Source organism: Trichechus manatus, unplaced genomic scaffold, assembly GCF_000243295.1.
Source record: "Trichechus manatus latirostris isolate Lorelei unplaced genomic scaffold, TriManLat1.0 scaffold00165, whole genome shotgun sequence".
Taxonomy (NCBI): Eukaryota; Metazoa; Chordata; class Mammalia; order Sirenia; family Trichechidae; genus Trichechus; species Trichechus manatus.
In genome coordinates, this window is record NW_004444101.1 from 5,255,461 (window position 1) to 5,269,839 (window position 14,379).

Sequence of the window (14,379 nt, forward strand, 5' to 3'; positions counted from 1 at the left end):
CGTGGGGAAGGCTGAGGGGAGGCGGGGGTCCCACGTGGGGAAGGCTGAGAGGAGGTGGGGGTTCGGCGTCGGGCCAGCTGAGGGGAGGCGGGGGTTCCGCGTGGGGCCAGCTGAGGGGAGGCGGGGTCCCGCGTGGAGAAGGCTGAAGGGAGGTGGGGGGTCCCACGTGGGCCCTCTGAGGGGAGGCAGGGGCCCCGCGTGGGGAAGGTTGAGGGGACGCGGGGGTCCCGCGTGGGGCCAGCTGAGGGGAGGTGGTGGGTCCCGCGTGGGGAAGGCTGAGGGGAGGTGGGGGTCCCGCGTGGGGCCAGCCGAAGGGAGGGCAGGCGTCCCGCGTGGCCCTGCCGAGGGGATGGCGGGGGTCCCGTCAGTCCCTGTGTGCCCTCCTGGTGCCTTTTCTTAAATGGCGTCTTGAAGGTGGTGGAGACTGGATGTTGAGTCAGTGCTTTTAGTTCTGAGGCGTGGGGGGCCTTCCCAGGAGAGGGTGGGAATGGGACCTAGAGCAGCTGGAGTTGTGTGAGAAGCAGACGACAGGACCAGCCCCTTGAAGGAGATACCGTAGCTGCAGGGTGTAGAGAAAGGGTGCAGGGATGTCAGACCCAGGGTGAAGGCCTTAAAGGTGCTTTGTTCCCACGGGATGTGTTTGGAGAGACCGCTGTGGGACGTGTGACAACATCCCTTTGCACTCTGTTCAAGTGCTGAGTGTGTGCACTGTATGACAGCAGAGAGCTGGGCCAAGACCAGAAGCAGGAAGGCCACGTATAATTTTAATTTTCTGTATCTGCTGCTTTTTGAAACTTTTTTGTGAGATTGTGAGCTCCTGTGTCTGTGAAGCACCTCATGCTACTATTTCACTCCATCTCACAAAGCCTGAGAGGAGAGACGGGTGAGGTCACTAGACCCATTTTAAAGAGAGGCGAGGGAGGCTCAAGGAAGTGGAAGGACTGGTTTAGGATCACACCTTGGGGTGTTTGCAAAGCCAGTCATCTGCCTGAGTTTCGCCTGTGCTTGATTGAGCATTCACAAGAAGGTGTTTGAACTAGATGCTGACTGGGCCGTGTCCTGAACTGCAGACTTTGCTGGCTTATTGCATAAATGACCTTTAGCTTCTTCTGTACTAATTCCTTTCCAAAAGAGGAAAATGATGTAAGTCATATTAAGGTATCTGCCTCAGGTTCTTTATACATATAATGGGGTTAAGAATTTACCTACCTAATAGGTTGTTGTGAGGACTCACAGCCAATAGAAGAGCTGTTAGCAGGATGCCTGGCATACAGTAAGTGGCTAATAAGTGTTTTGTTGTTATTAGCTGTTCTCGAGTAACTTCTAACTCATGGGGACCCAATGTGTGCTGAGTAGAACTGTACTCCATAGGTTTTCTAGGCTGTGACCTTTCAGAAGCAGATCACCAATTATTATCGAGGTACAAGTACTGTCTGAGTACACAGCAGAACTAGCCTGGCCTGGGTGTTTACACAAAGAGAAGAGAGAATTATGCAATAATGAAGCAGGGTTATTCTGCTTGGAGGGAAGTATGTTAACTGGATTGCCAAAGCAAAGATTCATGTATGAATAATTCCATACATGCGCATTTAAATCCATATGGCCCCAAGGAATTCTCTTTTCTCCTTTCTTTCCAAACACCGCTGCTTTGAGTCACATCAACACTTCCTCTATACCCAGACAGTAGTAGAGTTGTCTTACTGCTGCTTATCCTTTCAGCTTTGTTGGTATTTTTCCTGCACACAGCATGGTGCTATGTGTGCAAGGAAAGAAATGGGAAAACCCCATCCATCAGCTTCAGTGCCATGCTAGGGTGGCTTGGGTCCTCTTCTCTGAGATTGGAGTGTGGAGTGCGTTACTGGACTCTAGAATCAGCTTCGTATTTCTCAACTCTGGGGTTTTACCATGGCAGATGCAACAGTGAGTTGAAAAGTCGAGGGTCCCGCAAAACTTAGTATGATCAAACCCGGTGCTAGGTGTGTTTCTGGGGAGCAGTTAATTGGTGATGAGTCTGTAAATTGGGCTAATCTTTAAATTGATCTAATCTTTTTGGAGAGCAGCCAGTAGTGTGTGATAGAGAACTACAATACTCTGATTTTGAAATCTTGCTTTTGAAAACAGTTTGATGCACAAGCCCTGTTGTGTCAATATGGTAGAGTACTCCACTGCTAGTAAAAAAGCTTTGGCAATCCCATTCATAGACTCCTCCAAGCAAAATCTGAACCATTTTGATCCATGGAAATACGCTTTTAAAATGTACCTTAACTGAAAAAGCAAAACAGTGTGTGCACATGAATTAGTGTTGTCAGAATGCATGAGGATGTGGACAAGGATCAGGAGGAAGTGATATAAGCAGTTTGTGTTTTAGAGTCATGGAATTGTTTTCCCCAAAACTGGTACTTTAATTTATAGTCAATTTAAAGTTCAAAAGCAAAAATGTACTATAATCTTGTGGGATGCAATGGTGAATCTTCCTTCATCCCATCTCTCCCCTCCCCAGCTCATTCTCCATTTTGTTTCACAAAATAAAAATTTGATCATGTCACATCCCAGCTGCAGAACCTCCTTCTGTGTGCGATTCGTCCAGATCTCTTAGGTTGGCCCCAGGATCCGTCACAGCCCACCCCCAGGCCGCATCCCAGCACCTCTCTGGGCATCGTCAGAGTCCCAGCCTCTCACAGCATTTCCTCTCTCTCAGCTGCTCCTGCAGTTTCCAGAGTCCATGCCTGTGTGCATACCACTCACTGTCATCTGGAAGCTCCGGCTCACCCTTCAGGGCCCACCTGGGTCGGCCTGGAAGCCCTTTCTTCACTGTTACCTCAGTACTTTCCACCCTCTGCTGCGGTAGGGGTAGATGGTGCTGCTTGCTACATGTGTGCCTTCTGTAGTTAAACTGCCTTCTCATGCCTTGTGCTTGGCACGCCGTGGTCCCTTCAGCCTCACCAGAGTCAGCACACCACAGAGTCAGGGTGGAGGTAAGGCTGCTTGATCCCTTAAACCATCAAAGAGAGGAGAGCTCACTACGGAATCAGGATGGGGGTATGGCTACTGGCTGATCAGTGCTGGAATTCTCACTACTTCCTTCATTAACTAAGTGACTGCCAGCAAATTTCTTAACCTTTCTGAGCTGGAGTCCCTTATCTGTAGAATGGGTTCATACCAACCCCACAAGGTTGTGGTGAGGATAGAGGAGCTCTTGTAAGTGAAGGGTGTGGCATGTGCCCGCCAGGCATGTGGTGACCACTCGGGAACTGAGAGCTGTGGCAATGTGTACCAGAACCTTCCTCAGGCCTGACTCATTCCCTCTTCTCGTGGAGGCTTACCTGATGCCATATTTGAAGCAATAAACCCTCCACCTGCCCCAAATTCCTGTCTGCCTGCCTTGCTTTATTTTTCTCCATAGCACTCACCACCGTTGAACATACTACCTTCTTTGTCTCCTCCCACTGTAATCCCGTATAAGCTCCTGTATCCCTAAGCACTTAGAATTGCTTAATACAGAATAGGTGCTCCATAGATGTTTGAATAAATGAATTAAATTCTATCCAGGCCAGTTTTATGGGGCATGAAGCTTATACAATTTGGAGAGGGCATCTATTTAAGAAAAAGAATACAAAGTTATAAATAAAAACTAATTTGGAAAGTGATATTTATTTAGAATGAGGAAAAGTAAGTAAATTATATATTTGAAAAAGCCGACCAGTGATAAGAACATTACTAAATCCAGAAAAGCAGCACATTTTTGTGTTAATTGTCTGACACACCTCTATAATACTTTTTTCCTGTGATGTTTTTGCTGTGTAGTTTTTAATTGCCTCTTCATATGACAGTGAGAGAATAGAAGGTATTCAGTGGTTCCTCTAGCATGGTGATTAAAATTTGTTCTTTTTTCTATTACTGATAGTTGGGATGCACAAAACATGCAATTTACCATGTAGACCTATTGCTCTTTCTAGTACTGTTACAGGTTTGTGTCCTAGAAAAGCAGGAATTTTGATAAATTCTATTCTGCACAACTCTGTTTAAAAAAAAAAAAAATCTATGACACGTTTATAATTGTATTTGCTACATTTTCTATTATTTTTCTAACAGTAGAGAACTTCTGTTTTGACTACTGAAAACCAAACTCTCAGCTTAGAGTTTAACACATCTGATAATGACTTTTCCACAAACCAGCTTCTGGCTCCTTATATTTCAAACCTGGTCTCTTCTCCACTACCCACACACATCCAGCACTAGGCGCCATAGGACACGTTCACATTGCTGTTGTAACCCTCCTGCTCCTTTGCCTCTAGACGCCTGGCAAGCCAGGGAGCGGGGACGGCAGTACAGCTTGAAGCCACACCTGCACCAAGTTGGCTGCTAGTCACTTAAATAGAGACAGAAATAACGCAAGTAACAGGAATATGTCCCAATAAGCCCAAACCAAATGTGTCTCCAACTCAGTAACTGAATCCCAAAAATGTAAACAGCCCTTCCAAAGCTAGGGGATAGTGACAGAGGCAAAGTTGGGGTGGAAGGAACAGCAGGTCTTAACAGATTGCAACTAAAATGTCTTTTTTGAATCTTACAAAAACCCATGGCCATAGAAACACCTTGCTGAGGGCCTTTCCCAGGACTTTGGAAGGGGCTAGTGCATGTGAAGGGCCCAGAAACTTCAGCCAGAAGAGCTTTGTAGTCCAGCCCTTGCTTGCTGCCAGATCTCCCAGTAGAGTGTGTGGGCAAGTGTCTTGCCTTCCCTTGGCTGGTGGGATGTAGTTGGCAAGGAGGAAGCAATACAGTGAGATGACTTTAGAAATGGTCCAGACTTTATTAAATCTTTTGTCTCCTTTGTGATTAAAATCCCAATTATTTCAGTAATAGTTAATTTTCCAACTTTGGAAAATGGATGATGAGGGAGCAGGTCCCAATATCTGAACAACAGATTGATCCCAGAGAGCGTATTTTTGAAAGAAGAGCAAGTACAATCCTTAGAGGAGGGACAGTGTAGTTATTCTTGCTTTCCCTTAGAAAGTAAGCAGTAGTACATTACGGTTACCCTGTCAGCCAGGACGTTTAAAGCAGATCATACTTATGCAGGAGCCCGCAGAAAAACCACCTGACTTCAACTTCAAGGCATACTCGTCCCTGTGGGCAATTCAAAAAATAAAGAAAATTAGAAAGAAGAAAATTAAAAGGAGCCCTCTTGCCTCTCCCAAAGTTGACATTTTAAGTATTTTTAAACACATAGATGTGGAGTTCTGATTCTGGGAAGATGGAATAAGCCCACTCCACCCTATGTCTCCTGCTGATGTGGCTGTAAAACCTGTGACATGTGGCATGGAGCAGCCCTTTGAGGACTCTGGAAAGTGCATGGTGACAGGCAAACGGGGCACCAACCAGAATTCCAGCTACCACTGAACTAGCAGTGGGTCTCCCATTTTTTCCTTCAGTATCTCCCCGACTGGACTCAGGTGCCGGAAACTCAGAGGTGGGCCCCAGGTGCAGACAAGAAGAACCAGGAGAACCTCTGGTTTGGGGAGGAGCTGGAACAGAGCTCAGACAGAGTGGGGAATTCCCTTTCTTCTTTCTTTCTTCTTCAGGCAGTTCTGCAGGGGCAGGAGACTAAAGACACTTAACACTGAGGGAGGGGAAGCCCTGTTGCTTTTCGTCTCTCTCCTCTTGCAGCTTGGCTCAGACCTGGGCACAGCCACGGGGGTGCGTGGCAGAGCAGGGATAACTAAGGACAGGTTTCTAGCTGGAGGATTGAAGAGGGGAGCTTCAGACAGCCGGAACGGACACCAGGGAGATTACAGAGAGGGAGGAGCTCAGACAAGTGGCCCCATATGGTTGTTTGTGAACTCGTGGGCTCTACCCTGAGCTGTGCATCCATGGATCTGACCCCAGACAGCCCACTAAATGCTTTGAGACCTGAACTAAGGGGTCAGTCACCGCCTTGAAGCCAGGCTGGCCACAGGGCTGTGCTCCCAGGGGGCAGGTCTGAATAGCACTGTAAAGGCTTTGGCAACGGAACTGGCACCGAAACCACAACACAGAGGGCTGGTGGGAGCTTGTGGCCTGATGCTAGCCAGGCCAGTTGCCTGCTAAGACAAAGATATCAACATTGCCATAGGATTTCAGCAAGACCCAGAGTCATAATACCATAATATTAAAAATGTCCAGGATACAGTCCACAATTACCCAGCGTATGAAGAACCAGGAAAACACCAGTTTCTGTGGAAAAGACAGCAGATGCTCATGCCAAGGGAGCCTAGATGTCAGAATCATCTGACAAAGACTTCCTGGTGGGTGGAAGGTTGGCCCCGCGACCTTCACCCTCTGGTGTCATTCCTGTGAAGGCAAAAGGAACTTTGCAGATGTAATTGAGGATACTAATCAGCCAACCTTAAAATAGGAGGGATTATCCTGGATTTGGATCCCTGGTGGCGCAGTAGTTAAGAGCTACGGCCGCTAACCAAAAGGTCAGCAGTTCGAATCTACCAGCCGCTTCTTGGAAACCCTATGAGGCAGTTCTCCTCTGTCCTGTAGGGTCGCTATGAGTCGGAATCGACTCGAAGGCAACAAGTTTTTTTTTTTTTGGATGCAGGATTATCCAGGTGGGTCGCGTCCCATTCCATGAGCCCTTAAGCAGAGGTCTTTCTCCAGCTAGTAGCAGAGGGGAAGGCAGAGAGACTTGAAGCCTGAGAACTCGACATACTGGTGCTGGCACCGATGATGGGGGGCCACAGGCCCAGAAATGCAGGTGGCCTCCAGAAGGTGAAAATGACCCCCAGCCAACAGCAAAGACACGGGTCCTCAGCCTCACAGCCCCATGGAACTGAATGAGCCTGGACGTGGGTTATCCCCCAGAGCCTCCAGATAGGATCCCCAGCCAGCAACACCTTGACTTGGGCTTTGCGAGATCCTGAGTGGAGGGCCCTGCTGAACCATGGAACTGAGCCAATCCAAGGGTGTGGTGTAAGCTGCTACATTTGTGGTGATTTGTTAAGGGTGCAATAAAAAACTAATAGAAACTGTAAAACAGCCATTATAAAAGTGCTGCAAGAAGTAAGAGTAGTTTTGAAACAAACAGAAAGAAAGTCTCAGCAAAAAGATAGAATACATAAAGAAGAAACAAAGGAAGCTTCAGAACCAAAGAATACAATAACGGAAATAAAATGAAGATGACAAAGAGTTGGTAAATTTACAATGCCTGGATGTACATCTTTTTAAACACACTTTTTTGTTTTGTCTTTTAATCTTGAAGAATTTGCACCTTGATTCTCTTCACCTTTACACCAAAACAGCACAAGGGTGGGGCTGGGAATCTTCCTCCCTTTCCTGTGAAGATTTTGACATTAAATGAGGCAGCTTCATGTTGAAAAAGGTGTTGAGAACCAGGCTTTTATCCAGATTGTCTTTAAAATCCTTTCAGCTCTTAGCACTTTAGTTTTCCATTTATAGAATTTTGTTTTTAACATAAAGTCAGAATACCTGATAATAGAGGGTCTAAAACACATGCTTAAAAAAAAAAAAAAAAAAAACGAAAAATACTCCAAACCCGATGCTGTTGAGTCGATTCCATGACCCCGTATGTTATGGAGTAAAACTGCCGCTATAAGGCTTTCTTGGCTGTAATCTTTATGGAAGCAGATCACCAGGCCTTTCTTCCATGACTCCACTGGGTGGATTTGAACCTCCAACCTTTAGGTTAGTCGTCGAGCACAAACCGTTTGTGCCACCCAGGGACTTAAGGAGTGAAAGTAAGATTTGTAAGATTTGCAAACAGTGGTTATGTCCAAAGACACCTTTTGGACCAGTAATCTTCATTTATAATGTGGTGTTGGGTTTGTCTGAAAGAGAGATTCCTTTTCTAGCAGGCACTTAGCCATTGTTTTATATCGTGAAGGAGGAAGGCTGGGATAACGTGATTTCATGAGGTTTGTTTAGTTTTTGGCCACCAGATACTATAAATTAGTTGGAATTAAGAACACATCTCTTTTCATTTTATTTCCTCATTGAGCTCTCTTATCACAGAATCATGGATTCTTAAGAGTTGAGAAGGGTCTGATTAGCCCCTCCTGACACGTTATAGATGAAGAAGTGGGGACTGGCACAGTGAGGAGAGTTAGCCTATTCACAGCAGAGGTGGGATTGGAACCCAGGTGTTCTGACCTGGGTTCTCCAACACTAGGCTGAGGCAGCCTTCCTTATCTCCACTGGTGCTGACCGTTTTATTTGTTCTTCTTTGTCACAGCTTGCTGGACACCTTTTTGTGTCCATAGGCAGCCCTCCCAGCACCAGAGGTTCTTGAGGCGAATGACTGCCCTTCATGGTGTTTGCGGGACAGTGTTGCCCCTGTTGCATCCTCATGAGTCCTTAGACTTCCAACAGGTAATCTGGCCATCCCTAAAGTGCCCTGCTGGGGACGTGTGTGCAGGTGAGCTCTGCAGCTCCTGGCTTCCCAGGCTTCCGGCACTAGCCGGGGTTTCTGTGGCACTCTGCCGTGTCAGCTTCCAGTCTGAAGGAGGAGCGTGCCCTGTGTTCCTTGTTTATGCAGCCAGGCACTCTCCCTGCTTTTCCAGCCAGCTCCCCCAGCCTGACCCGGGCCAGCTGTTTCTCATCAGTTCTTTGAGTCTTGGCCTTGCGGTACAAGTCCTGAAGTGCTTTCTCTGATTCCTTACGTTGACTGAGTTGTTCAGTGGCAATTCTAAAATGTATCAGTCCTGCTTGGAAAGGGAGTGAAAAAGGGCCTTTCTGTTGCTACACCATGGTGAAGAGGTAATCCAGCCGAGGGTTGAGTGACTAGGTGAGAATTCCACCTGCATGTCATCGGCATAAAAGTTTTTTACGACGCTTCATGGATTTTAAGCATATTAGACAACTGTAGTGAAAATGACAGGTGTTTTACTCCGTTTTCTTTGGTTGGTCAATGCAGAAGTTTTTTTTTTTATCCTCCTAAAAAAGGCAACCAAAAATATTTCAAGGAGGGTGGATTTTTAGCATGACAGAAATGCTAGCTAGCTTTCTTAAGCATAAAATGTGGAATATATTTCTGGCTGAGGATGTATGCATTATGGTTATCCAGTGGGAGGGGAAGTATTCTTGGTAGCCAAGTCTGGGTTTCAGTCCTGGCTCTGCCACTTCTGAGTTGTATGTTCCCTGGCAGATTTTTAGCTGAATTTTTCTCAACTGTAAAATGGAAATTTTGTGTCACAGGGTGGTTTTTATTATTAAATGAAAATATATGCACAGGAGCCTAGTCTGTAGTAGGTAGCACTGTCAGGCCGTAGTAAATGACTGCTGACTGAGCAGCCGTACATTGCTGCAGGAAGTACCAGTAATGCCACTTCTTTTGAAATAGGTCACGAAGGCTAAAAACCAAGTTAACTGGCATATAGAGCATTTGGGTTACATATCAATTTTCTGTTGAGTTCCTTACTTTCTAAATCTTAAAACTGACGTAATTATTAAATGGGACATGTTTGCCATGTTGTTGTGTAATAATAAACAGAAATTTCTTCTGGAATACCAGCAGCAGGTGACCTCACTGGATCGTTCCTCGTTAGTGAGGTGGTCTTCCTTAGGTTAGCCTCAGGAACAAGACGGTTGGTTGAAATATAGCATTTGAACTCATCTATACCAATGAGCGATAAGAGTCAAGATCAGCACAACGCTGGTTCCTGTGACGTGGAGGTCAAACATACGTCCACTCTCCAAATTTCTTCACCGTTTCTGACACTAGCCATCCTCACCGCCCCCTTCGTGGCACTCTCTACTACTCTGCTGGGTTTGATAATTTGTTGCGGTGGCCACACAGAACTCACAGACCATACTCACACTTACGTAGTTTATTAGGGAAGTAACGGACTACAACTCAGGATCAGGATCAACTTGGAAATAGCAGGATACAACTCAGGAGACAGGATCAACTTCGTCATCAGGACAGCTTTCAACTAGGACAGCTGTTCTCAGCTCCTTCTCAGCCATGCCTGCCAGCGGCCCTTCTCTCAGCCGTTAGGCCTTGCTGGGCCTCACTGGGCCTGGCTTCTGCTGTTGGGCCTTCCCAGGCCTCTGCCTTGCTCAGGCAAGTGTTACCACTTTTTTGGCTCAGCTAACGAGTGCCTGGAGGCACCTCATGCTGCTGCTGCCGTCTCACACCACCTTCAGTGTTACGGCTCTTGATCCATGTTACAGCTTTTAGGAGGTTCCCTCTCCCACTGCTTCTCTCTACCTCTGTAGGGTTGACAGCCTTATCAATTTCAAGGCATGGCCCTCTCAGCAGGCCACAAATCAACCAATCTCCCCAAAGTCACTTAATCCTTATTGGGTGGTTTTATGCACCCTATTTATATAGTAAATGCTCAATCCTTGCAAGGTGCATAAAATAGACCAATCACAAGGCAGGCTGTGGCCCAACCAATTATTTTTGGCTGAATTAGAAGCCAAGGCCAGAAAGGCCATACGTAAAGAGAAACTATTGTACTGTGTGGGTTGTGGCCCTGAGTCTCAGCTCACACCATATAATGTCTTCATCCTGATGGAGCGATGATGACTAGGGGTATGAGTTTGCTGCTTAGAAGGTATGAAGCCTTTAAAAGTGCCCGCTCGTGTACCACATATTCCAGAAGAGAATTCTGGTTTCCTTGAACCAAGATGGGTGTTCTTCCCTTCTCTGATAGGTCTTTTTTTTTCTCATCTCGGCCTCCACACTGGTGGAGAGTTGAAACAATGTTAAGTAAAAAGTTTGCTGTTTTAAATACGTTCTTATTGTAAAACATGCACAGATATAGAGAAACTGCATGAATCAAATGTGTAACTTCTTGAAGTCTAAAGGGAGCACTGTCCAGGTCAAGAAAAAGAATTGTGCTGGCCACCCCTGGGCCCTCCCTCCCATCAAGAGTGACCATTACCCTGACTCTCACAGTATCAGCTTCTGTGCGTGTCACCCAGAGGTGCACCTATTGGCACTATAGGTCAATCTTGCCCATTTTTTAATAGTATGCTTTTAGACATGACTTATCATGGGTAGAAGGAAAAGAACCTGAAGAAATGTTTCTATCTAAAATTAAGAAAAAGGGTAAGTGGGAATTATCCAGCAGAATATAATAAGAGATGTGACTTTTCTAAAAGTACATTTTGGGTTTCAAGAGTGGTGGTATGTATGTTTTAGGGATGGTAGCCTTACTTAAAGGGAGCATTCATTCCATTCCTGTGCCTCATTTGCGAAGAACCCGCTCTTGGTTGTCAGTGTTTGGTAAATGTTGTGACTGACTGTGACCTTACAGAGCGTTTATTTGTCTTTAATCCATTTTCACATCGGTGGTACCATGGGGCGGGAGGAGGAGGAACCTTCATTTGTATTCCCTCACTTTTGTTTTCACTACTCAATAAAGTTTTGTGTAGTTAGAATGAGAAAGCTCATATTTATCGGCCTCAGGACCCTCATGTAGCTCATGTTTAATATCAGTGGCATGAAAATGGTAATTTTCTGAAGCGTTTTGTGACCATCGTTTTTGTCTTTTGTTGTTATAGTCTTACAATACATGGCATAATGAGACAGCTGGTGTTCTTTGATGCCAGTGACATTAATTAAGGAAATACTTAGCGAACATTTACAGTAGTCATTTACTTCCTACCGTCCGGGGGCACACAGCCTGGCTGAAGGGGGCACTCTGAAGATGACAGGTAACAAGACTGCTAACCTGAACCGCAGTAACCTGGACTGCTCCTGTGGTTCAGGTTGGAGATGTGTGGTCAGTGAGGGGAGCTGGTCAGATGTGTGGTCAGGGGAGTTTGAAATGGCTTAGCACAGGGATGGGGACAGGAGATAGACTTGACAAAAAGACATGCTGCTTCATCGTTTCACTCCACTGCTCACGTTTTACTTTTCTGAGAGGCTTTAGCTTTCTCCTTTTCTGCTTGCTTATGTGACACACTGGCCATGCGTGGAAATGCGCACCCTGGTGTGTTTGGAGAGGTTACAGTCCTTAGGGAAGGTGGAAGTATGTGGTAGGAGTTGCTTGGCAGTGGGTCATTGAGAAGCTTTTAGAACCTAACTCAGGAGATAAAAGATTTGTGGGTTGATTTGTCATAATAGCAATATAAGCATGAAAAAGAGGAAAGGGCCAGGAGATGAGGAGCAGTCAAGCTGGCACACAAGGGAATGGGATAGAAATTTAGGGAGATTAATTCTCTCTCTGTTGACACAATGTTTGCAACAATGGGCTCAAGCATAACAACGATTGTGAAGATGGTGCAGGACCGGGCAGTGTTTTGTTCTGTTGTACAGAGGGTCTGTATGAGTCAGAACCGACTTGACGGCACCTAACAACAACAATTCTCTCTCTACAAGATTACTGCAAATTAAGGGGAGACTTTCTGAAGGTGAACCAGTGAGACAAAATCACTTTGCAGCAACAGCAGCATTCTTACTGATTAGACATCCGATACGGTGTCCCACCTCTTGTGCTGTGTCTGCCAGGTCAGTACAGGATCGTCAGCACTGTCTGGATACTGTTACAGATTTTTGTTTAAACTGCCTTTCAAACATAAGTACATACATTTAAGAACAAAAACTTGCTACAAATAGAAGGCACCTATGTTAGTAAATGAATAAGGAAGACTGAAGAATTGATGCCTTTGAATTATGGTGTTGGCAAAGAATATGGAATATGCCATGAACAAATCTTTCTTTAAAGAAGTACAGCCAGAGTGCTCCTTAGAAGTAAGAATGGCAAGACTACATCTCATATACTTTGGACATGTTATCAGGAGGGACCAGTTCCTAAAGAAGAACATCATGTTTGGTAGAGTAGAGGGCAGCAAAAAAGAGGAAGACCCTCAATGAGATGGATCGACACAGTGGCAGCAACAGTGGGCTCAAGCATAACAACGATTGTGAGGATGGCGCAGGACCGGAAAGTGTTTCATTCTGTTGTACCTGGGGTCGCTACGAGTCGGAACCGGCTGGAGGACACCTAACAACAACGTTAGTAAAGACAATACAAAAATAAGCCAGTATTACTTAATTCTAGCTGATACCTAGCTTGTCTTTCTTTGTTAAAACCAGCAGAGATTAGCCCTGTTACTCCGGCCCTTAGACCTAGGCCAGTAATTTGGCCCTCTTAGATCCTCCGTGTCATTATCTGTGAAATGGTGGTAATGATAACAGGTTATTGTGATGATGGCTTATGGCAGGCACTACGGGTGGCCCAGTATGTAGAAAGTGCTTGCTGATACCAAATGCTTGTAGTCCTCATGGCCGTCACCCAAACTGTTGTCCAGTGTGGTGTCTGAAGTTACCTCCCAGCCCACAGTGATACCCACGTCACCCCAGTGAGACACTGAATTAGAAAGACCAAAGAGTGGAAAGCTGGCAAGAAAGGCAAGCGTGACGGTCCTCACTGACTTCCCTGCGTTTTCTTCCTCCCTCAGTAGCCTTCCTCCCTGCTTGAGTCAGAAGAGGTGAGGGAGGGTCCCCAAGTGCTTCCAGCAGGCCTCTAGCTGCCTGACAGTTTGTGAATCGGCACAGTGGGATTCAGTTTCCCTTCAGGGGCAGCCCTTAGAAAGCATTGTCAGGACAGGGACTGTTTTGGGCCGATGGAGAGTCAGATGACAGAGGTGGAGGCATATAGACAGGAGCCTCTGGGCAGCCCAGGAGAGGAGAGATGGCTACTTGCTGCCTTTACCCTCTGCTCAGTGGGTGGGGGCAGCAACTTAGGGATATTAGCTGCAGTAACGCATCCATGAGTTGCTCATCAGTGAGGGTTTATGGGTTAAATGAGTCTACGCTTGCCTGGCTCATAGAAGCACTGATATTGTTCCTATTGGTGGTGGGGTGGTGATCATTTTATGCTCCGCAGAGAAGAAGATAATCTTTTTTAACTTTGCTTTAATGTAATTTAAGAGTAACCACAAGTTGCAAACATTTTTTAACATTGTCTTTTTACCTAAATTACTGGTAATGATTCTTTGGTCTGTCTTCACTTTTAGCTGGTGGAGCATGGGGGAGATTGAAGGAACGTACAGAGTCCTGCAGACCCCAGGGACACGCCTGGGAGCCCAGAACCCTGCGGGGGTGAGCACACTGGAGCCTGGGCAGGGCCTGTTGGCGACAATGGCGCAGGCCCCGGCCCGAGCTCAGGAGAAGCACCTTCACATCAGGGTGAAGCTGCTGGACAGCACCGTGGAGGCATTCGATGTCGAGGTGAGAAGATTCGGGTGAATTCTAAACTGTGTGCACCAGGCATTAACGTTTTTAGAGAATTTAAATCCTTATTTGTATTGTTCTTCTGTTATTATGGAAAAGACTTGGATTACAGTCATTTTAGGGCTAACGAATGTAAAATAATAGGTATGTCTAAGAACTTCAAATGTTTTGGAAGCATATCTTCTAAA

The 14,379-nt window shown here is 46.0% G+C and overlaps 1 protein-coding gene across 1 annotated transcript in view; it reads left to right on the forward strand.

Annotated features, from left to right (window-relative positions):
• FARP2 (FERM, ARH/RhoGEF and pleckstrin domain protein 2) overlaps positions 1-14,379 on the forward strand; it is an 86,571-nt gene that overhangs the window by 476 nt on the left and 71,716 nt on the right. Inside the window, 1 exon segment of the mRNA XM_023740857.1 lies at positions 13,975-14,188. Coding sequence (XP_023596625.1) covers positions 13,985-14,188 — 204 coding nt within the window. The 5' untranslated portion in view covers positions 13,975-13,984.